Source organism: Chelon labrosus (genome assembly GCF_963514085.1).
Source record: "Chelon labrosus genome assembly, chromosome: 9".
Taxonomy (NCBI): domain Eukaryota; kingdom Metazoa; phylum Chordata; class Actinopteri; order Mugiliformes; family Mugilidae; genus Chelon; species Chelon labrosus.
Window position 1 is genome coordinate 26463693 of NC_140359.1, and position 24411 is coordinate 26488103.

At 42.6% G+C, this 24411-nt stretch overlaps 2 protein-coding genes across 2 annotated transcripts in view; one reads left to right on the plus strand and one right to left on the minus strand.

The window, feature by feature from the left end:
* Positions 1-42: 42 nt before the first annotated feature.
* Positions 43-4623, minus strand: rfc5 (replication factor C (activator 1) 5). Its single transcript, XM_084550718.1, has 11 exons — positions 4356-4623; positions 3609-3673; positions 2691-2827; positions 2524-2603; positions 2322-2395; positions 1542-1701; positions 1351-1432; positions 1093-1222; positions 881-958; positions 460-514; positions 43-372 (listed from the first exon to the last, which is right to left on the minus strand). Exons 1-11 carry the CDS (start codon positions 4400-4402, stop codon positions 273-275), a joined length of 1008 nt encoding a protein of 335 aa, XP_084406844.1. The 5' UTR covers positions 4403-4623; the 3' UTR covers positions 43-272.
* Positions 4624-6882: 2259 nt separating this feature from the next.
* Positions 6883-24411, plus strand: part of ksr2 (kinase suppressor of ras 2) — a gene marked incomplete at both ends in the record, with an annotated part of 106430 nt that continues 88901 nt past the window's right edge. Inside the window, 3 exons of the mRNA XM_084550715.1 lie at positions 6883-7056; positions 19278-19418; positions 21051-21201. Coding sequence (XP_084406841.1) covers positions 6883-7056; positions 19278-19418; positions 21051-21201 — 466 coding nt within the window. The remainder of the gene's footprint in view (positions 7057-19277; positions 19419-21050; positions 21202-24411) is intronic.

The window sequence follows — 24411 nt, forward strand, 5'->3', positions numbered from 1 at the left end:
AGCTGCAAACATTTTGCTCAGTTTCTATTCTGATGTGAGAGACTGCTGCACTGTAGTTTCGGGCATCGTGAGTACGTTGTCCGAAACTAACAAGGACCAATTTCTCTTTTAGAGAGGCAATAGATTAGTAAAATGTCAGCTCACTTCTGGTACGTAACAATGCGGCAAGAAGCAAAATGATTCTGAAAACATTTCTCTTCACACGGTGGCAGCGGTGGTTTGCAGCTAGGAGACGGGACTTTCATCGCAGGGTGCAGCCGTCGCTCTTAACGCTAGGACGCCTCGCTGACCACCATGTCCCTCACGGCCTGGAAAGCTGCAACCATGGAGCTCAGCTGGATCTTCTCGTTGGTTCCCGAGGCGAGCCGGTGCCTTGAGAGGACGACAACGACAACAACGCGGTGAGTGTAAAAGCAAAATGACTTACTCTAATCACTTAATATGACGGATTGCGCTTACTCGATGTCGGCTAGCTTGATGAGCAGATTAAGTCGGATAGCTGGAGGAAAGTCCACTGGAAAGGAGAGAAAATAAAATCAGATACTTGTCTGGGCTAAAATTACAAAGGCTTTAAAGCTTCAAAAGATTAAAAATACATATTTAATCTAAAGTAAAGACAATTTAGCTTTAACCTTGGCTCATTTTTTGACATTTCTGCATGAAAATGACTCAGAAAACTCAATCAAACACATGAAACTAAAATATTATGCTCTGGTATTTGTTTATACAGGAAAATGACCCAGTATTACATATCTGTGAGGTTGCACCTCTAGGATTACAAATTAATTTCAAGGCCATCTGTTCAGAAATGAGAGTGAGACTCAGGTGTCGTTCAGCACCTCATTTTTGTTTTATCTTAACTGTTAACTGTTGGCCTTACCTCTGTGTATGAGCAGATGAATCTCAGTGAGCATGTCATGCAGAGCCAAACCTTTCAAAGTCTTCAGATGCAGGATTTCTGTGAACCAACGTGTTACGGAACCGCACGACCTAGAGTTTTGTTTCACATTTTCAACAGCCTTTCAAAGCCCCGAGACAGAAATGTGCACGATCGAAATAGCTTCCTAGTTTCCTCTTAAGGGGAAAGGATACGTTTGTACGCCGTGGTGAAGTCTTTGTTGAGGCACCAGTCGAGGATGTTGGCTATGTCCGAGCGGCGGGGGTGGCCTGTGCAGGTGTACACCGTGTCCTCTGTGACCTTCCCGTACGCCATACTGGTGCTCTGAAATCACACGGACGGAAAGCAGTCGGTTACAGTTTGGATCAGTCCCTAAACCGACCGGGACATCCCTGATTTTAAAACACAATATGAAGGAAAAACATCAGGCCGTGTGGAGATTTCGGTCGTACCTGCAATATGTTGAGCGATCGCCTCATGTCGCCTGATGATAAGTTCACTATGGCCTTCATTCCATCTGGATTGATGTCAATGCTGCCACAAATAATCAGAATGTAAAAGCCAACTAATGTTCTGTTAAATGGTCTCCCTAATCTTAAAGACATTATTTTATTTTAAAGGCATTCACACGTTCACGTCTCACCTTTCCTGACTGATCACGTGCTCCAGTCGAGGGATCATCTGGTCCGGGGACAGCGGGCCGAAGCGGAACCTGGTGCAGCGGGACTGCAGCGCCGGGATGATCTTGGACAGGTAGTTGCAGATGAGGCAGAATCGAGTGTTTTCTGTGAACTTCTCGATAACTGAGACGCAGAGACGGAGCGGGATGAGAGCAGAAGTAAAAACCAACAACGTCATTTATCATAGCTTTGCTTAAGTGTCAGTAATGTGTACAAGGTTTGTAAACTGGGGCTGTTGATCCCCATTTATGGCCGCTCCTGCTGCCAGGAACGCCAGAGAAAGGCTGAACTCAGTCGACAGAAGTGTGGAAATGACTTATACTGAGACTGAATGAGTTGAGCGCTTTGTAAAAATGAAGTAGCCGGTGTTTAGACTATTACGGAGAGGTTGGTCTGTTGGTTGGTGGTTGTTGTTGCATGAATCTAAACTTTTATGATGAATAGAGGAAGTTTGTTTATTATTTAGTGGTTAACCGGATGATTAATTATTTAATTAATGGACAGATAGTTTGAAATTCAACAAATGTTGTCCCTACAGAAGCTAAACTCATCTCGAAACATAGCCTTGATTCATTTTAACGTGCCAGTTTCACTCCGGCTCAAAACTTCCAACATGCATTTGTTTATGAACATCCAGGTTTACAGGCACATTCACTGTAATTCACCGGCAGCCAAATAGTCTGGCTGCTCAGTGAGCCGTGTGGGCTCACAGTGGGCGAAGCCCCGGAGAACAGATGGCTCACCTCGCCGCAGTGCATTCTGGGCGTCCTGGGTCATGGCATCGGCCTCATCCAGTATCACCAACTTAAAGCCCTTCCTGGAGGACAAGATGGATGGATAGAAGGGAGCCGGTTATGATTCCCTCATTGCAGTTATGAAAGCAGATAAAATGAAAGAACAGACTTCTGAATATCAGGTGTCGTGGACAGATTATTAAACCCTTACTTGAAGATGGTTCTGGTGCTGGCAAAACTCAGAATGGGACCTCGTACAACATCGATACCTCTGTCGTCTGAAGCGTTGAGCTGCAAAACACAATTAGTCGCATCAGACACCAGCCACCTATAATCTCAATAAAACTAGATTTTAGTAGTGAGGAGTTGTGGCGGTACCTCCAGCACCATGGCGTTGAACTCCTTGCCCTTGAAGAGCTGCTTGGCACAAGCGAGGATGGTGGATGTTTTTCCTGTTCCAGGGGGGCCGTAGAACAAGAGGTGGGGAAGCTTGTCCTCACTGATAAACTTCTGGACTTAAGAGACAAAAAAGCAGATGTAAATGCAAGGAAACTAAAGTATGATGTTATTGGGATGAGTAAGTAAGTGTTTTAATAACCTGGTTTAGTTAGTTAGACAATATTGTACATCAGATAGATAGGGTCACCCAATCAGACAGTCTTTGAATATTCAGTATCGGCCGATCTGAGTCCTGATCTTCTCTTTCTTATATTCTCTTAGATCATGTGTGCACCGTGTGACTGGACAGAGTCCAGTAAAGTGTAAAGCGTTCAGTGTTTGTTGTCGTTTCGGTGAAGCCTTTGCCATAGTGGACTCGATGTATTTGTAATTTGTTTTGTAGGTGGCGAAACAAGTTGGTAGCATTGAGCGATGATCTCCTACTACCACCTCTCCCAACATTCACATGGCTTAATTTACAAATTTCTGTCTGACTGACTTCATTTTTCAGAGTAAACTTCTTCCACACAGCCGAGGAAGTCGACTTCTTCTTCTTCATTTTCTTTTTGGCAGATTTGACGCTACCCAACCAGCATTAAACAGAAGAAGAAGAAGATGTTTTGAAGCTACAGGGACACGGTTTTAGTTCATGGCGGACCTAAAATAAATAACTACATAATAAATAACCCCTGACACCAATATCCCAAAAAAAGAGATATATATTTATGATGCTAACAGTACAACAGCTCAGGTTTATCAGTTTATTAAAGGAGGTGATATTAAGTGGAGTATGTCGTTTTGAATTCTGTGTGTCTGAGGCTTTGGGACTATTTATCGTGTCAGTCCACACATACTTACTGGTGCTCAGAATATCTTTGTGTGAGATCAGATCATCAAGCGTGTCTGGTCTGTATTTCTCAACCCTGGATAAAGCAGAAACACATTTTGAATCAGTACCGTGATCAAAATGAGGCACTTCCACTTGACTGATGCTTGGAGTGAATAATAAGTGTAAGACAAATAATAAATAATGAGGCACTTCTAATCACTACATGACTCACTACATAATTGTGAAGTACATAAAAGTGTAAGATTGGTAATAAAATAGTTCAACCGATACGAAAACTACAAAACGAACTCAATACATTTTTTTCAACTTTAAAATATTTTACTAAGACGTTTCGGTACATATGCGATAACCTTACAGTAACTGTACAGAAATCCAATTCTTGTGTGCCACTTTTCAATTCAGCATGTATATTTCTGGACCATGTCGACTATTATGAACACAATGTCAACCCAATAAGCATTTAGCTGCTGTCAGACACTGCAGCGTTTCCCATGAGCCAGTTGGGTCAAGCCGCACCAACGCGATGCTTGACGTACTATATCGATGAGAAGTATGCCGAATTAAAGGTAAGATCATGGGGTTCGTATATAATAAAACGTTTACTCGTGTGAAATACATACGCTAAGTTATTTGTAAGTAAAATGCTAACTTAGCTGAGTGCACCGAGCTGCTAGCTTGAATCCAAAACAGGCACGTAAGCTAGCTAGCACTAACTATAGTCGGTTTTCTTTGACAAACAACAACTTTGCGCTCACCATGGTAAATTTCTGGCCTGTAACGCCGTCTTATTCGTCGAAGCCATGTATCCTGTCAACTTTTAATTTAGCGTAAAGCTGAGCTAAACACTTTTCGGAGTTGTACGCAGCACTACGTTCGCTGTCCGTGGCCCCGTTTGCCGCGCTCTGCCACCAAAATCTGCGTCAGACGTCACCGCGTACAACCAATACCGTCACTCGTTGCGCGCGTGTGGGCGGAGTCCCGCTGACGTAAGGCACGCTGTGAAGAGGGAACACAAAATTGTAAACAACAAACAAATGAAAGATACTACGAATATATACAAGACATGTACATATTTTCTAGCCACTTTACAAACGCATTTCTCGAAAAAGTCTTTAATAAGTGAAAGTGAAGCAATTATAAGGAGTGAGCTGCTCTTTTTTTCTGTCTATACCTTCAGGTCTTGATAGCTTCTATGCCACTGACCAGTGCTGCTACATGTGATACAGAGAAAATGAAATGGCACCGACTGATCCAACCATAGTAAGTACAAGATAAAAGTATAGAAGCTTGTGTTGCCCTTGGTATTCTGCACACACACCTTTTGTTTTTTCGTAAATCTGGAGAACTAACGCCCAGTTGTTCCAGTCATAAGTGTACTTCACTTTGCTTTACTCCAGTTTTCACATTTGAATTCTTAATTTAATGCAGGCCTCACAGTGTGATAATTAATTTTAACCTGCTGCGTTATCGCTCTGCACCCTGGTCCATGTGTGATTCTAACCTGCAGTACATCTGTAATAATCTAGACCACAGGTGTCAAGCATACGGCTGGCGAGCCAAAAGCAGGCCTGCCAGAGGGTCCAATCTGGCCCGCGGGATAAATTTGCAAAGTGCAAAAACTGAAGACATTAACTGCAATTTTTCCCAATAAAAGTAGCTGCTATTCCTCGGTTTCACACAGTTTTAGTAAGAGTTGTGGACATAACACAACACTGAGACCTAGAACTATACAGAAATTGCACTTCTTACTTGTTTTGTAATTCATTAAATGTAAACACTAAATGTACTTCTTTGCTCTAAAACAAAGGGAAACATTTGGAGTTGCCGTTATTTATAGGTTAATACGCTTTTGTACTTGGGCTGTATGCAGCCCCTGAACTAAAACGAGTTTGACAGCCCTGATCTAGACAGTGCTGCACAAACCTTTTCTCCGCCAATTCTCAGTTAAGTGGAGAATGTTTTTCTTCCATGCTACTGTAACCAAGTATGCTTCTGTCTATACATGCAGTGCATCAAAATAATTCCAATGCACCTGCACCTTTCTGTATTAAATACAGAAAAACACAGTTAACTTGCATTTAGAGTATTATTTCACCCAACACCATGTGGGAAAAGCTCCCAACTTCATTGGCCTCAATATTATAGATTAGTGAATTGTAAGGAATCACTCTGTGACCCCCCCCCCCCCCCCCCCAGATTTATTTTTGCACATCTCTGAAGAGTCCTTATGAGATAGACCATTTAATTCAAGCACGATGGCAGTATTTGCCTTTTGTTTGTGTTGGTTTTGATCTTGTTGTGTGTTTGTTTTTGAATTTTATCATCAGTCAGAGCTCGAGATCTTGTGCATCTCTCTCTACTTATTTCTCTTTATTTGTGCACCTGTCTGTGCAGAGAACAGACAATTTTGTTCATGAAGCAAAAAGAAAACAGCGTGCCTCTATAAACTGATGGTCTAGACTTTTATAGAAACCTATACAGAAAACAGATCTTTTTGGTTTAAGCCTGTGATAAGAAGTTGGGTCTCCTCCATCCAGGCCTGTGAAGAGCTCTAATCTCGCGAGAGCTGCCCCCTCGCGGCGGCGCCTGGGCGATGCGATGCTGTTGCTGTGGGTTTGATTGACAGGAAACATGTCGGTGTGGTGGGAGCGAACCGGGATGCAGCTGCTGCCAAGGGAGACAGGGAGTACCTGCATCCAAGCCACACATCAGCACCTTTAAAAAGCGCCAGGCTTCCCCGCGATCCGTGCGCTTATGATGCGCTGAGCAGCTTCTTCTTCTCCTCCTCCTCCTCCTCCTTCTCTCTCTCTATCTCTCTCTCTCTCTCTCTCTCTCTCTTTTTTTTTTTTTTTTTTTTTTTTTAAACATCCATCTGAAACGAAAGGGGGGGCACCCAATGGATGCTGTGGCGAACCGCGTAGTCCCGCTCGGTATCTTCACATCGTGTTTGATTTAGCCCACAACCAGAGACACCTTGATGAAACAGCAGGGACTACGAGGACTGTTGTTTGCAATGGAGTCGACTCTCTCACGGCTCAAACCCCGTCTCTGAACCCACAGCATCTCGTTTCATGGCGTTTTCGCAGGGCGCACCGTTCCGTGGGCTCCTCCACGCTTCTCTCCTGAATCATTATTGATACCATTTGATTCTCGTGTTTGTTTTTTTTCTTTTCTTTTCTCCATTTTATTTATTTATTTATTTATTTATTTATTTTTAAGTGCAAGAAAAAAAGAAAAAAAAAGAAAAAGGGGGTGAAAATAACGTCCGCTGCTGGCAAAACTATGAACGAGGAGATGACAAAAAGCGAGGAGCAGCATCTTAGTTTGCAGAAAGCCTTGCAGCAGTGCGAGTTGGTGCAAAATATGATAGACATAAGCATTTCCAGTTTGGAGGGTTTACGGACCAAATGTGCCACATCCAACGACTTGACACAGAAGGAGATACGAACGCTGGAGGTAAGCACCCTTGCTGGATTTCTGCTGTGCATCTTCATCTCGCTTAATCAATACGTTGGGGAGAGGAGAGGAGAGGAGAGGAGAGGAGAGGGGGGGCTGTCACCGTCTCTTATTTATTTCTAGGCCATATTTTTCTATGTGCCAGCCCCCCCCCCTCCCCTTCTTCTTCTTTTTTTTTTTTTTCCTTCACCGATAAAAACTGTGTTTCTGCTGCCGCTGCATAAACCTGCAAAAGGTTTGCGCTCGAAGCCCCACTGCTATCTGTTTTGTGCAGTGCAATAAATCAAGAGGCCACGGGGCTGCAGTGGGCTGTTATAGACTTGCGCATTCTGCAGGTGGCGGGGAGAGAGAAGGTGGCTCTCCTCCATCAGAATAATATCTGAGGCGGCCGAGGCCTATAGGCAGCCCGTGTTTACAATCCATTACCGATACGCCAGCCTTTGCGCATCTGTTCCCGCGGCACATCCCGGGCCCCGGCGTTACGCAAGGATGGACGAGGAGATTACTGAAACTGTTACAAAATATCGTTATCCCTTAATTGGCCCGCGGGGGTATTCCGTAAATTGCGTTACGTAATGTGGCCATAATATATCCCGGCGTTGCGCTTGAGATGTCGGACGGTCCGTTTTGAGACCACTTAAAAGCCAGTTGAACAAACCCCTCACCAGTGACAGGCTGTTGCAGGACATAAAAACGCCATAAAAGTGCGATAAGGTCAGTGAGAACTCACCATTGAGCACTGCTAGACACAGCACAGCATTAAAGGCCCGCAAGAATGTTATGGTGATGTCTCTGGAGATTGAAACAAATACCATTAAAGTGCGATAAGGTCTCCATAAACTCACCACTGAGTGTCTGCATGTGCCATCAGCGCACTTTAAGTCCCAGTGGGAATATAATCGAGATATGACACACAAAAAAAAAATACCATAAAGTCACATGAAGTGAGTGCCACACACTAATCCCACTCAAACACACACACCAACACACACACACTAGGAGGGTATGAGGCTGTAGATCTTAAAACACAATCATGCCTGAGCTGTTAAGTGAAGTTTGCAAGTGCTGGACAGGGGACAGGAATGCGATCCAAGAGGAGAGAGAGAAACTAATATTAAGTAGAAATGTGCTGCCAGCAATGAGCAGGCTACAGTGTGAAGATAAATGTTCATCGTGTTCCCGGACTGCATTGCAAAGCATTGTGGGTACTGGATTATTAGTTAGGATCTAAGCATTATGGAGGTATTCCTTTTTTTTTGTTTTGTTATTATTTTAATGTTGCAGCACTGAGCGCACCGGGAGTTTTTGTGCCACACAGAAAGAAAACGTGGGAAGTCATGACGTGACAGTTTTGGGATGTATTTCAGAATCCTTTATTAATTCTTCAAGGAAATTGTTTTGTTGCTGTTGCTGCTCCCATGAAGTGACAGTTGCATGGTGACAGAGTCAAATACAAATAGAATAAAAAGTAATATAGAAAATAGTTATAAAGTTTGATGTCCACAAGCAGGAATGAGCTCCTGTGGCGTTCTGTGGTGCATTTAGGAAGGATGAGTCTGTTACTGAAGGTACTCCTTAGACTGACCAGTGTGTTGTGGAGTGGATGGGAGGACTTGTCCAGGGGGTGGGAGTAAAATAAAATAAAATGTACTATTCTATATAAGGTCTAAAGATGGGCACAAAGGAAAAGGAGGAGGGTAGTGTAACTTTTCTTTTGACCAAAGCTAGAGAGAACAGGGGAGGATGTTTTGTTCTCATCTTTAAAATTAGTTGCAAGTTTTTGTTACGTTCACATCGAGGCTGCACATGTACAAACCTGCACATTTATACCACCTGCGGTGTCGTGGTTAAAGGGACCTTGCAGAAACTTTGACTATTGTTAGTGTCATACATTTACTTATTTTTTATTTTCTACGTATTACAGTCTGCACAGGATTACTATGCACACTAGCAATGTGCTAACAAAGGAGTTCCATAACTTTCCTGAGTGATTACTTACCTGAGCTATTGATTTGAATACTGGCATTATGATGCATCTGGGATGTTGAGCTTTAAATGCTTTCACAGGAGAAGAAAATGGGATGGCATTAATAGCATTACAGTCGTGTTTCCTCTGAGCTACTCTAGCATTTCGCCGAGCATACCCAAGCTGTTAATATTACTTTGAGTTGTTTTTATTACAATCCAAACCTGAACATTTATGGCAGGTATATTGCTCCAGCGGCAGCACATCCAGATTAACGCAGTCGTTATTTAAAGTTGCATGAACATAACCGTGAGTGACTTGGATCTGAGTATTGCGGAGGTATTCTTCTTAGCCTGACAGATCTTTCTAAATGGAAAAATGTTTATTGAACGGAGCGTGCCAGGAGTTTGAAGCATGAAAAGTCGTAACTTAACGATTTTTGATTTGTTTCCCCAAAGGAAAAACAAAAATGTACATGTTTGTGAGCCTCACAACACAATATTTGGCATATATCCTCATAATTTTGTGAAAATATATAGTATAGTTTGTCTCCTTTGGCTATGATTCAGTCTCCATCAACTTCTAGGACAGATATGAGGCTCCTCGAGGCTCTTTGGCTTCACTGGCCAGTTGCCCCGTTGTGTGTCTGTTGTTTGTTGTTTGGCTGAAAACAACCTGCCTGCTACAGCTGGAAACAAGGTCAAATTTCATGTCTCCAGTGCCCCCATTGTCCAACGGCTTGCCACTCTTTGCATCCAAATAGGGAGTCCCCAGGCTGATTAATGTCTCGACTTGTGTCTTGTTTCTCTGGCTCTTCTTTTGCGTAGATCTAGTGATAACTTAGATTTGTCGCTGACCTCTTAATGCTTTAAATGAACTTGTTAACAGGAAGTGGTGAGGTAACGCTTAAGTTGTTTCAGTGCGGCTGTAAGTTGCATCTCTGTCTAGTCAAAGCGCTTGACAAACTAGAGTAATTTGCAAGATTTTTATTAAGTGTATGCACATCAGACAAAAAAAAAAAATAGAGATGCCACTGTGAATTTAGGCAGTGTCCTGCTGCTACAATCTTTTGCTAAATCATACTTTATATCCAGAAACAAGATGTCTTCGACCACTTCAAAAATATAGACCTGATAAACCTGCACATCGGTTTATTTGGGAGTTTATCGCAGTTGCTTTTCTCTCCGTAGAAATGGCACAAACTGACGTGTGAAAGCAATGCTCAACGGAAAACGGCAAGTATTAGAAATAAATGAGAAGAAAGGGAAAGACACTTATCAAGCTCGCTGTTAATTCACAAGTGCAGCAAAGGAGCTATCCCTGAGAACCCGTCTAATACTCCTCTGAGCCGACTATAAATTTGACGGCAATGACGTCGGCCGTACGCAAAACCTTCCTCATACATACAACTTCTACGACAGGGATGTCAAATTCATTTTAGTTCGGGGGCCACATGCAGTGCAATTTGATCGAAAGCGAGCCGGTCCAGTAAGATAATAGCTTAATAACCTATGAATCTATTAGTTTTAGTGCAAAGAAGGTCAAGTAAATTAGGAGAATGTTTACATTTAATGAACTACAATTAAAAAAAAAAAAATGAAATTTTGTAAGAAAAATAAGTGCAATTTGAGCATACAGTCCTGGGTCTCTGTGTTGTCCTGGGTCTCTGTGTTGCGTTCTGTCCACTTCTCTTACTAAAACAGTGAGCAAATTAGGGATAATTTTCAGTTATTTTCATTTGGCCTCATCAAAGATTGCAGTCTTCTATGTAACTTTGCAAATCCACGCTGCGGGCCAGATTAGACCCTCTGGCGGGCCGTTTTTGGCCCGCGGGCCACATGTTTGACACCTGTGCTCTACGATATCTCCGTTTGTCCATCTCCGTTATTAACCGGAAGACCCAGATTGTGCCTGAGACACGTGCGTCCGAGCACTGACGTTGGTTTAGCCAACAGCTTTGCCAGGAATAGCAGCTTATACCGCTACTTGGATGAAGTGCTATGCTTGTTTCCATTAATATGACTACGCATTGTTGGCGGTATCCCTTGGATACACTAGAATAATTAAGGCACGTGATGAATCTTGTTTTTTTTTGTGAGGGTTTCAATGCAGACATATGATTACGTGTTTCAAATAATAGAAATTAGAACAATTGTTCATTCAAGTGTATGAGATGTTCGAAGGCTTAACACTGTTTATTTGATCGTGATTCTTTTTTTTTTTTGCTTCAAAGGTGGAACTGTGGTGTTTTTTATTTTATTTTTTTTTTTTACTCCGAGTCACACGATCAAAGGCTGTGAAGAACAGTTCAAGCACTGAGCTTAGAAGGATAAAGAGTTCATTATGCTTCAGGGAAAATGGGTCATACAAAGTGTTGTCTGACCAGGACTAACGGCACGGGTATTTATACCTGTTCCCAGTGCCGCACTCAAACGTATATATATGGAAAGTTTACGATTGGAGCCTCTTCTTAGCTGTATCCAGTTGCATGCATGTGTGGTTTGGATGCATGGGAAAAGGGTGCAAGCTTTTGGGCAAACCGTCCTCAAACACATGAAAGGTTCAGGCATTGCTTCTCCATATGACACCTCTGCACACCGGGACAATAGCTGCACAGAGCTGGTATGAAAGACACTTTTTAAGTCGTACCTGTTAGCAAAAAACCATTTGAAAAAGTTCCTTATTTACAACATTAATGACCCATTTTGGAGTTTTTGTTTGCTTAGCACATGCAATCACATTACCGACTGTATTTTTAGTGCCTTGCTCCACAAACGTCTCAGGGACAAATCTGTGTCTGCGGTTACTAAATGCTCCACTGTGTTCACCAGCTAACTGCTAACTGTGCTACTTTTAAAATGTATTTACAAGTCGCTTGTGTTACTTCACCCTTAAAGCTTCATTTGGCTTATAGGGCAAATAAGTTTACATCCCTGAATATTAAAGCTTAAAAGCATTTCAGTAACACAAGTGCTTGTCAGCCACAACACAATATCATGTTGTACATGCAGGACGGTGGCAGGGAGCCTGTTTGCACACATCTGCTCTACAGATCTTTGTTGTCTACTAACAGATATTTGTAAAGCAGCATTAGATACTGAAGGAACGTGACTATCCTGGAAGCATCAAGACCACCATCCTCCCCCTACGGCCTCAGTTTTTTTTGCAGCAGAAAGTTTTTCTGGAGTCACGCCCTTTAGGAAATGATTATGCTCGTGCAAAGATCCACCACCCCAATCAAATTGCTTATGCGGGCTGGACGGTGGAGCAACGGCAACGTAGTCATCTGAGGAGAGTGGAGTTGAATTTGTTTACAGTAAAATGTCTCTGGTTGGTTGGAGGACTATCCTGTTGCATGCACAGGTTATATTTTTGTTCTGTATCAGTTCGAACACGCCTGTTGATGTAATCCAAATGACATGTTACATGGGGAAGTTTGAGGTTTAAGTAGGAAACTCTGTGGGTGACCCATCAGAGACTTGCTTGACTTGTTTCTGTTAACAACCAGAAACTGTTGCAGCTAATTTTTATTAATTGTTAGATACTTACGTGTCGTTGAGGGGGGACTGTTTGTCCCTGTCCTCTTGCCCTACGACTTCACTTTCCACAATGGCAACTGAACATAGACAACACCTAGCTAAAGGTCTTTCATCAAGTTAAAAGTGCATAATATTGTATTTTCATTATAAGGATGCATTGCGTTGCCCAGTAATACCTCCCCCTCCTTTGCTATCTATGAACATTAATTAATCCTTGAATTTTCAGTTCAATAAGTCTCTCCCTGTCCTGGTTGTTGGGCAGCGACGTTCCCTCATGTGTTCTATATGAACGGGCTAGGTGCACTGCCTGCATAGTCTACTATGGTGCAGATACACTTTGGAGCTTTGTTTAAAATCAGGAGCTTGGCCAATTTGTGATGCAAAATGTCTAAAGTCAGGGTAAATAAATGCCCAGATCACTGTTGTGGAAAATACAGTAATATGACTCTACAACTACTTATTACTGTAACTACTTTGATGCACCACATGCAAAAAACATTTTTACACATTAAGGCTCATTTAAGGTACTGCAGGACATAGACGCTGTAACCTACGTACGTAGCCTACGCCGGTGTGCTCGCGCTGTAACAACGCCTCCCAAACACTAGACGGCGCTGTGTCTTTTTTTGCCAGTCGGGTTAATTTTTGTTTCTACTTCCTGCTTCAATTTCAACAATGGCGACAGAATTTTTGCAGAAATTTGGTACAAATGTTTGCTTCTAGGTGGTGCAGTGGCGTGGTGGTTAGCACTGATGCCTCACACCAAGAAGGTTCTGGGTTCGATTCCATCCTGGGCTCTTTCTGTGTGGAGTTTCCATGTTCTCCCTGGGTTTTGTGATCATTTCAGGTACTTTTTAAAGCAAGATTTGAAACTGTGGTGCAAAATGAATGAGGCAAACTAATGCAGAGGACATCTGTGCAGGTGACACCCGGGACACATTCGTGTTCATGCGATTGTGGTCATGTGTGGTCCAGACTTGTGATCTGAGCGGTCGGAGTGCAATTCAGAGTATGTTCAGACTTGTACTTAGAGTTGACCATGTGTCACAGGATGACCGAGGATGCATTTTAATGTCAAGGTGTGAACCGGACCTCAAAGACTCACTGATTAAAACAAATAGTGAGGTTGACTCTCTTCTCAGAAAGGTTGCTTGTATGTTGATTTAAAAATCCAAACGGCATTAGCAGAGGTGTTAAGAGTGTCTAGCAGTCTGTGCAAGGAGAGAGACAGAAGGCAAAAATAATAAAGTGTTAAAACCTGAGATCATTTTCAGCTCGGGGCTTGCTATTGTTAGCCTGCTAGCCCCAGCGCAGTATGTTCAGTCTATTCAGGTTTGCGGTTTGCCTTGCCAAATCCGCTCTGATCTTTAGGATGGCGATCCTGCTTTGTTCAGTATAAACAAAACATTTGGTACAATGAATGTTGACTGTATAAACTCCAAAGTGAAGCAACTCCTGGCAACTTTTCTGTTTGCAGAGGAGACAGACGAGTCACATTAAACTGAATAAATAATAATCAGTCTTATTGAGCTTTAATGTTGGATTAGAAAGAGACAGTTTGGTGGACTATGGTAAATCAGTTCATGTGTTTATAGTGATAAGTTGTATACATGCAACTCAGATTCATTCATTCATTCGTTCATCTTCTGTTGCCACTTGTCCTGTGAAGGGTCGCAGGGTCTGCTGGAGCCTATCCCAGCTGCCATAGGGCGAGAGGCGGGGTACACCCTGGACAGGTCTCCAGTCTATCTCAGGGCTAACACAGAGAGACAGACAACCATTCACACTCACACCTACGGCCAATTTAGAATCACCAATGAACCTAACCAGCATGTCTTTGGACGGTGGGAGGAAGCTGGAGTACCCGGAGAGAACCCACGCAGACACAGGGAGAACATGCTAACTCCACACAGGAAGGCCTGGATTCGAACCCATGCTAACAACCCTTCCATTGCAGTTAACTCTATCTGCTGTTGGTACAAACACACTGTATGTACTAACCAACAGCTGCACAAGACTAGTATTGTCTCGGAGGTGGGCTTCAATCAGGGACAATATTTCTTTGGACTAAATGTTAAAGTGCATGCTAACATGCTCACAATAATGACGCTAAAGTGAATATTTTCAGCAGGTAGGCTATAATGTTGACGATGCTAACTGTTAGCTTAGCATCAGTAGTAAGTGCTGTTTCTTTATATACAGTCTACAAGATGAGACTGATGGGAATGTCATTCATTTTGCGAGAGTCAAACCAAAGTATTTAGTCAGATGAGCTTAAGACACCAGTTAGCACTGATGCCTCACAGCAAAGAAGGTTCTGGGTTCTAATCCATCATGGGCCAACTGGGGCCTTTCTGTGTGTTCTCCCTGTGTCTGCGTGGGTTCTCTCCAGGTTCTCCAGCTTCCTCCCACGGTCCAAAGACATGCTGGTTAGGTTCATTGGTGATTCTGAATTGGCCGTTTCCACTATTTACATCCACTACAGTTATTTAAACCTTCAAAATGGTAATTGTCCCCATTCTTCTTTTACTTGCTGTGAAAAAGAAACTCTTTCTTTAAATATGTTAGTGCGGAATAATCCCAAAAACATGCAATAACATGAAGAGATATGTGAAGACGATGTTGCATGAGCGTTATGATATTTCATAGAGCATGATATACCGTCTCACATGTTCAGCCTGGGTAGATGTGTGTGTGTGTTTCTCTGTAGGTGTGGACTGAGCGTTCGCAGCCGTGGGCAGCTGCTGTAGGGTTTTCTGCATTCAGAGGTGACTTGCCGGTCCCTCCTCCACTGGTTTCTACTTTGGTATGCACCGATGTAGGCCAGCGCTGTCTAATTCCTAGCAGTCACTTTGTAGGTGTACGCTTGGAATCGGGCCATCCACATGCATCATCCTGAAGTCTTCAAGCGTCGCGTCATCCGTTGTGGGGCCCGGGCCTTGTTTGAAATCAGCTTGAAAACTGGTTCAGCTCAAAACTGCTTAGTAACGAAGATGAATTAACTACTAGACTATATGGTTTTAGCACACTGTCATTATTATGAGGACATGCTGAAGATGCATTTAGTGTTTACCTTTTCAAATAGTTGTCCTGTATATGTATTAGAGGTTAGTGGGTTACAAATGGCTTGTCATGGAGGAATTCATGAGGGTTTTAGTAGAATTTATTAGTTGTCAGCTTTACAAATCATTTAGTAATGTTTTATTATTATTTTTAGTTTTATTGTCAACAAAGTCTTTGTGTTCATCCTCAAATGTGCCGGTTTAAACCCTATATATCTCGTGTCATTCAGACCACAGAGAGATGGGAAAAATAAAGCATGCACCGATCAGCCACAACATTAAAACCACTGACAGGAGAAGTGAATAACATTGACCATCTTGTGACAGTTCAGTGTTCTGCTGGGAAACTTTTAGACCTGGCATTCATTGGTGTGGATGTTCCTTAGACATGTAGCACCCACCTAGACCAGACCAGACACCCCCACCCCATAGCAATGACACTCCTTGATGTTCTGCAGCCATCCCCAGCAGGATGCAGCCTGACACAGGTACACACACACAAAAACACTTTAGGAACAACTAAAAAAAAAAAAACATGAAGAACAGCACAAGGTGTTGACCTGGCCTCCAAATTCACTAGATCCCAAACTGATCAAGTATCTGTGGGATGATCCACAGAGGCCCCTCCCCTCAAAGGCCCCCCACTAACAATATTCTGTTGCCAGACACCACAGGACACTAAATTTAATTTAGACTTTTATCACATAATTTGTTTGCATTTGGTTGTTTTACTGTTTATTCATGCAGCAGTTTATCTCATTGCTCGTTATTTATTGTATTAACTGTTGAAATCACAGCACAGACTCATTTCTGTCCATCTACTGATAATAGAGAAGCATTAGATGTCAGATATTATGTGAGGTAGTCAGTAGTCAGGTTATTGCCAACCCTGTTATATTATTTTGTTTGTGATCATATTAGTTGTATTTGCCTTTTTTTTTTTTTTTTTTTTTTTTATATTTTTTTTGTGGGCTTTTTGTTGCCTTTATGATAGACAGCTGAAGGTGGACAGGAAAGGGGGGCAGAGAGAGAGGGGATGACTCGCAGCAAAGAGCCACAGGTCGGACTCGAACCCTGGGCTGCTGCATCGAGGACTCAGCCTCGGCACATGGGTCGCCAGCTCTACCCACTGAGCTATCCCAGCGACCCAGTATTTGCCTTTTTTGATATAAAACCAGGGCGGCACAGTGGCGTGGTGGTCAGCGCGCTCTCTCCAGGTACTCCAGCTTCCTCCCACCGTCCAAAGACATGCTGGTTAGGTTCATTGGTGATTCTAAATTGGCCGTAGGTGTGAGTGTCTCTCTGTGTTAGCCCTGTGATAGACTGGAGACCTGTCCAAGGTGTACCCCGCCTCACGCCTGACCCTTCACAGGACAAGCGGTTACAGAAGATGAATGAATGAATGAATGATATAAAACCATAGTGGCATTTCAGTGGTACTCTAAAACGAGAACAAATACACAGTATGTTCCTGTCGCTAAAGTACTTAGACTCTCTTACCAGGTGTGTCGTCTTTGCCTGCTCTGTCTTAAAATGCAGGTTCACTGCTGGGTTACTGCTCTCTCCTCCACTGTAAGATGCTGTACTCAAGAAAAAGCTCTTTAAACAGCAGCGCATAATTTAGGTTACAGCACATGTCTGATTTACCATCGTTGTTGGTGTGGTTCTATGTTGGGATTATTTATGACCACCGGATGTCAGTCAGCAGAATAGCATGAAACTAACGGCAGAATAGCACCGCCTGCATGCTCGAGGCTACGTGTGTGTCCTCAGTTGTGTTTGCTATACTGAGTGAAAAGGTTCCCGCGAGTAAAAGCATCTCTGTGTAGAAAAAGAATACAGGATGTGACAGTGAGCCACAGAATACTGGTTGTGATTCAGTTTAGTTTCTAGGCGTATGATTCTTGCCTCGATGCGAGAGGTCCCGGGCTCAAATCCCAGACGAGCCCCTGTTTGCCACAACCCGGCTCAAGTTTCCACAACTACAGGAAGTAACACCGGTAAACTGAGTAAAGAATACTTAATTTATTTATCACATTAAGCTAAATTAATGTGCCAAATTAAGTCAGTAAATTCAGTGGCGTTTGGTGTGCATAACTCCAGATCACATCAGTCAGTTACCTGCAGAACAGACAGAAAGATGTTATGCCCGTATCATACCCAAACAGGACACCAGGGGTCATTACCGGCCCTAAATGCACAGAAAACAATGAGTACTTTACTTTCCGTTTGGTTTACCCTGTTTTATTTTGAAATTATCTCTTACTCTGCATCTTTCACTTCACTAGTTGTACTTCCAGTCATTGTCTGTTTTTTTGTGATTAGAGATGTCCCAGTCGGTATCGGTGCTGATCCAGGCATCCAGGCAAGCCTCATCTTTTCTAATTATTTATTTTAAGGTCTGCCATAAACCAAAACTACGTCCCTGCAGTGGCATTATCTCTTTTATTGGTTGATGGCTAGCGTTGAAGCTGCCAAAAAAATAAGAAGCTGATTTCTTCTTTGTATTTGTTTTAGTGGCGTCTGGATTGCATCAAAATCAAAGTAAAAATTATGGAAACGCCAAATGGTCGATATGCAATCAGTTTAGAAGCTGCATGAATAGTTTCTGTACAGTACTGTTACAGTAGGCTCCAATATCATCTATGAAGTTAAGACCGTTTGTTCAGGTTCGACAAGGACTACCTCCATCTGCTGGTTTAAAACAAATATGTTGTAGCCTAACAGAGGAAGAGCTGATGTTTACATCTACTTTATGCATCTTTGCATCAGCACCGTGTCTCATTGTGTGGGAGCTTCCCAGTACATCCACAGAAATACCCACCGAGCAACTCCAGTGGACTAAAAAGATTAGTGATTCTGCAGGAATCAATTTAGTTTGCAGCCCAGCTTTAACACTTTATGGCATGTTTCTGCATTTGTCAGATACGCAATTAAAAGTGGACATATGATTTTTTTCTTTTTGTAAAAATCATATTCAAGTTTTTGCTTTTGCTATGGAACAGGACAGGACTTTCTTGCTTTGATGGGAGTTTTAAAGCTACATTTACAGCTTTTTTGTAGTTTCGGCTTTACATTTGCTGATGATCAGCCGTATCTGAAATAACACAGCAGGTCAGTTATATCCTATAGCAGTTCCCTACGGGCCACACTGGGTGGCGATCTGTACTCTGGGAGGTGGGAAGGCACAAATAGGAGAGGTGCTAATTGCTCCGGCAGGTGTGCTGCTTACCGGGAAGTACATAGTCTTTGACCGTCAGCATCGTTTGTTTTCTCCGTGGCCAAAATGTGAGCCTGTTTTTAGTTGTAAATCAAAGTTCTAGGAGTACTTTAAGTTTGTGTAGATCAGCTAAGGTCACAAAGCCTTTGGATTATTTAAACTGAAGACTGTGAATAAATGTTTGGTGCAACTGCATGGACGTCTTCACGAGTCTAATTCAATGGGTCCACCACGGAGAAGGACGCGTCAGATCCGATCACTGGTACAGCAGCCCCTCAGTGGCTTATAGGTTTGTACTTTTATGCACAGTCACTACACTGTGCATTAAAGTACTTCAACGATTCTTAATGTTCTTAAATGCTGCATAATATTTGGATTTGATCAGCATTAACGAAGCCTTTCCTCTCTCTGTGTTTGTTCCTTTCCCCACCCAGGGGAAGTTGGTGAAGTACTTCAGCCGCCAGCTGTCCTGTAAGTGCAAAGTGGCCTTAGAGGAGCGCAGTGCTGAGCTGGAGGACTTCCCTCGCCTCGGCCACTGGTTCCGCATCGTCAACCTGAGGAAGGAGGTCATAGAGGTAACGCTCGCTGCCACATAGTATCTGGAGTAACGCTTTCCACTTATTCTATTTTAAGTAGAGGTGATCAGTAAAGAATAAATCTCTGACACTGACTGAATATTCAAAATGAACGGAGACCACAGACAACTTTAGCTCCCACACATTCTTATGTCTGGTTTAAAACTTGTTAAAGATCTGGCAAAGCCACATAAATGATTAAAGGGGTCTACGGAGTCTCTGTCTGTCTTTATCTTATCTAGTATTGTCTCTGCCTGTTTCTATAGACAGACAACAATAACGCAAAGCCCAGCACATTAGTCTGTACTGTGAATACCTGCAATGACATATGGAGTCAGTATCTTCATGTACTGTCCCCTTAAAGATTGATGTAGCCAGGTGATGGTTATTTTCTGACCGTCGGCTTTAGTGGAAGTTAGGTTTGTCATTTATCCTTGACAGCAGGCTTGGTATCTAACCTGAGGCCAATACAATCGTGGAGTATTTCTCCAGCTCTGAAACACTTTGCAGACATTGACAAAATCTGACAAAGTCTTTTTTTCCTTCTGAAACTAAAATATATGTGAATAAACTGAAGACATGATCAGTGACTGAAGCCCTGGTAATGTGCTCACCTGGAAACATCTTGCAGGTTACAGGTAAACTGACTCGATCAAGTAAACTGAGTTTGACCTCCACTATCGAGCAGAAACAGACACGATGTCAAATGTCAGTTTTAAGTTTCTTTAAAGGCTTTAAAGTTTCTCACAACAGGTTAGAAACAACACTATTTAAAGTTATCAAGGTTGGACTTATCCTTCGTTATCAACTGAAATTGAACAAACATACTAAGTTCATTCATTCGTTCATCTTCTGTAACCGCTTGTTCCTGCTTCCTGCTGTAGTCCAGCTTCCTCCCACCGTCCAAAGACATGCTGGTTAGGTTAATTGGTGATTCTAAATTGTCCGTAGGTGTGAGTGTGACAGCTGGGATAGGCTCCAGAAACCCCCCGCAACCCTCTAGAGAGGACAGTTACAGAAAATGAATGAATGAATGAATGTTCAGGTTAGCTTACTTAAGGTAATCATTGGGACTCACCTGAGAGACGTTGATCACCTGTGATCTGTTTTCGGTCGGTCTCCATGTTGATTGCTGGAAGCCACTTTTGATCTGATATGTTCTGATTTTGTTAAAGAGATGTTCAAGCCTCCAAAGCGTAGAGAAAGCATGGTTAAGGAGATTCACACTCTGTACCCAGTATGGTGTTGGTCAACAGCTATAAAGTACAAATGCCAGATTTTTCTTTTTTTTTTTAATATGTAACAATAGTTGATTTCACGTCTTCTAATGTGTGATTTGATGGCAGAAGGATCACATTCCATTAATGGGCAAATAAAAAGAGCCTATAAAGCTGAAAAAAAAGCTGTGGTTGACTGGCTGCTGCCTTTTTGCCCACTGTCACAGATAAACCATAGTGGTTGCAGCTTTTTTATTCCTAAACCTCAGAATCAGAATCACCCCGGCTGTGGTTTAAATATAACACAGACCAGCCATAAAAAAAACCCTCTGTGTGTTAAAAGCAGATCTTAAGGTTGTACCGTGTACGTGGCGCCGTTTGATGTGACCGTTCATCTTGTGTGCACGCCTTGCAGGAGATGAGCCCGGGTGAGGTGACACTGGAGGGCCTGCTGGAGATGAGCGAGGAGCAGGTGTGTGAGCTGCTGCAGAAGTTTGGTGCCAACGAGGAGGAGTGCGCCCGACTCAACGCCTCCCTCTCCTGCCTCCAAAAGGCCCACCAGCTCGGTAAGGGTCCACAAAAAACACATCACCTAGTTAAACACCTGTATAGTGTTGGACTCCCAATAAAAGGTTCACCACAGCTAAGTTCATCTTACTTTTTGGAAGTTATTTCCCGTATTATTGAAAAATATAGAGCAGCAATAATAGAATATAGCGGTCCCCAACCACCAGGCACCAGACTGGCACCGGGTCGCACTGAAGGAATAAGAAACCTTTCTATCTGTTATTTTATTCACTATCTTTGTCACAGTATTTACGCCCAACTGATACAGCTGTCAAGCCAGCCCCAGAAAACAATGAGCAAAAAGCAAACGTCTCTGCAGAGAGAAAGAACTAATGACGAGACAGCAGAAGACATCAGGAGCCGCTTGTGGCAGCGCTGCAGAAATTTGTAAAAGTTTTAAATATGATTTAAAACTTCTTGCTGTGAAATTAGCAGGGTAAAAAATGGAAAGAAACGTCTGATCTCTTCGAGCAGAAGCCATAATTTAAAGTTCCTATAGGTGGTGCTGTTTCCCTATTATGTGGATCCTCTTCCTTTACTCCCAATACAGCTGTAATTTACTAGAACTGGATCACTACCTCTGAGCCATTTCAGGAGTAAGACATTTTGACACCCGTGTTCAGAACAACGGTTTTCCTCGAGTGCATAATCAATAGTTTGTTCTGATGAATCATCGTTGCCGCAATCGCACGCAGCAGTATGAGTAATTTGTGAGGTGTTTGTAAGGGTAATCATATTGTCTGTGAAAGGTTCTTAGTAATCCAGGTCATGGTGCATTTAAAAAAAAAAAAAAAGAAGCTGAAAACAAAGGCTTGTTGAGTTTTTCTGAAGACATTTCGTGGAAGGTTTGGGCTTTTTTGTTTAGACCAGGGGTGTCAAACTCATTTTAGATCTGGGGCCACATACAGCCCAGTTTGATCAAGGGAGCCTGACCAGTCACATAATAAACATAATAACCTATAAATAACAGCTATTGTCTTTTGTTTTAGTGCAAAGACGTATACTATGAAAACGTTTCCGTCTTTTTACTAAACTTTTTATGAACTACCTGAAATTCATTCATTAATTTGTCCTCTGGAGGGTCGAGGTGGGCGGGGCTGGAGCCTAAGCCACCTGTCATTGGGCAAGAGGCGGCCAATTTAGAATCACCAATGAACATAGCCAGCATGTCTTTGGATGGTGGGAGGAAGCTGGAGTACCTGGAGAGAACCCACGCTAACCATGACACCACTGTGCCACCCACTACTGACAAATTCTTTCCTCAGTGCGACCCCTAGTGGACAAATTAGGATTGGCAGTTACCTTAATAGCTAAAGCTAAAAGAGCTGTCCTGTGATAGACTAGCGACCTGTCCAAGGTGTACCCCATCTCTCTATTAACTTAAGTTAATAGTTACTTTTATTGAAAAATTGCACGTAATGTCTTCTACGTCATTATCGCAATTTGCCAATTCATCATGCGGGACAGATTGGACCCACTGCTGGGCCAGTTTTGGCCAATGGGCCTTATGCTGAACATCTGAGGTTGGTGCACACTTGAAAGTTTATTTTTTTTTTAACAGCCACACCTGCAATTGGAGATATTTGTTGTGATCCTTTCTTCTTCTAATAACTCTAATGACCCTTTAAATCAGATGTTAAGACTTTGTCGTAAGAGGCTGATAAATGGGGTCTCAGTCCACCTCCTTTATTCAGAGAGGAGTTTAGTTATTTAACATAAATGGGGTCTTTTACTCCTCTTTCGAACCACCGGTCTTCTCTGCCTCCTGAGGACGACATTGTGCACAGTTGAGCCACATAGATGAGCAGCCAAACGTCTTCAGTGAAACTCCAGTCTAGCTGTCTTTGTTTTTAGAAATCATATTAAAGTGGCTCTAGGTAGAAAATAGATAGAATAAATAAATAGTGCTGCTCGTGAAAGTTGGAAAATACAGCTTATCCATTTAACTTGCTTGTCTGTCCCGACTGGGCCAAACAATCAAATATGAGGTCATAAAGTCATGTCTGCCTTTCAGCAGTTTTTCAACAATATAAAGTTTTATTAACACAATAATATAGAAGATTTAACTAAGCAAATAGGCAGGAGTCTCCTATTGGATAATTACTGCATGGGTGATTATCTTTCAGCTGGCAACAAGTTATTTAACCCCAACTGATGCAATGAGTAGCTTCTCATTTCTTCAACAACCATGTCTAAAGACACATCATGTGGTCGTGGAAAAGATGTTTGAGAAGGGTTAAATCATTGGCATGCATCAAGCAGAGAAAACATCTAAGGAGATTGAAGAAACTACTAAAACTGGGTTAAAAACTGTCCAACGCATTATTAAAAACTGGAAGGATAGTGGAGAACCATCATCTTCCAGGAAGAAATGTGGGCTAATGTTTAATAGTGAAAGTAAGAACATTTCCACACGTACAATGTGAAGAGAACTCAAGGGATTGGGACTGAACAGCTGTGTAGCCTTAAGAAAACCACTAATCAGTGAGGCTAACTGGAAAAAAAGGCTTCAATTTGCTAGGGAGCATAACGATTGGACTCTGGAGCAACGGAAGAAGGTCATGTGGTCTGATGAGTCCAGATTTACCCTGTTCCAGAGTGATGGGGGCATCAGGGTAAGAAGAGAGGCAGATGAAGTGATGCACCCATCATGCCTAGTGTCTACTGTACAAGCCTGTGGGGGCAGTGCTATGATCTGGGGTTGCTGCAGTTGCTCAGGTCTAGGTTCAGCAACATTATGTGTCCAAAGAATGAGGTCAGCTGACTACCTGAATATACTGAATGACCAGGTTATTCCATCAATGGATCATATTCCAAGATGACAATGCCAGGATTCATGGGGCTCAGATTGTGAAAGAGTGGTTCAGGGAGCATGAGACATCATTTTCACACATGGATTGGCCACCACAGAGTCCAGACCTTAACCCCATTGAGAATCTTTGGGATGTGCTGGAGAAGATTCAAGCTGTGTTTACTGTCACTTCCACAGTACTGTTTCTCCTGGTCCCACTGTGCTACATATAAGCTGACAAGACACACACAATAAATACTGCTGCACTGCTTCACTGTTCTGACTAGTCCACTGCAACACGTTACTGAAACAAGGAACTGGTTGAGGAGGAATCAAACGTACGACCCAAGAGACAGGTTACTTGAAAATACTGGCCAAAGTCCAAAAAACAACAAGGAACAAACAGGCTGTTACGTGC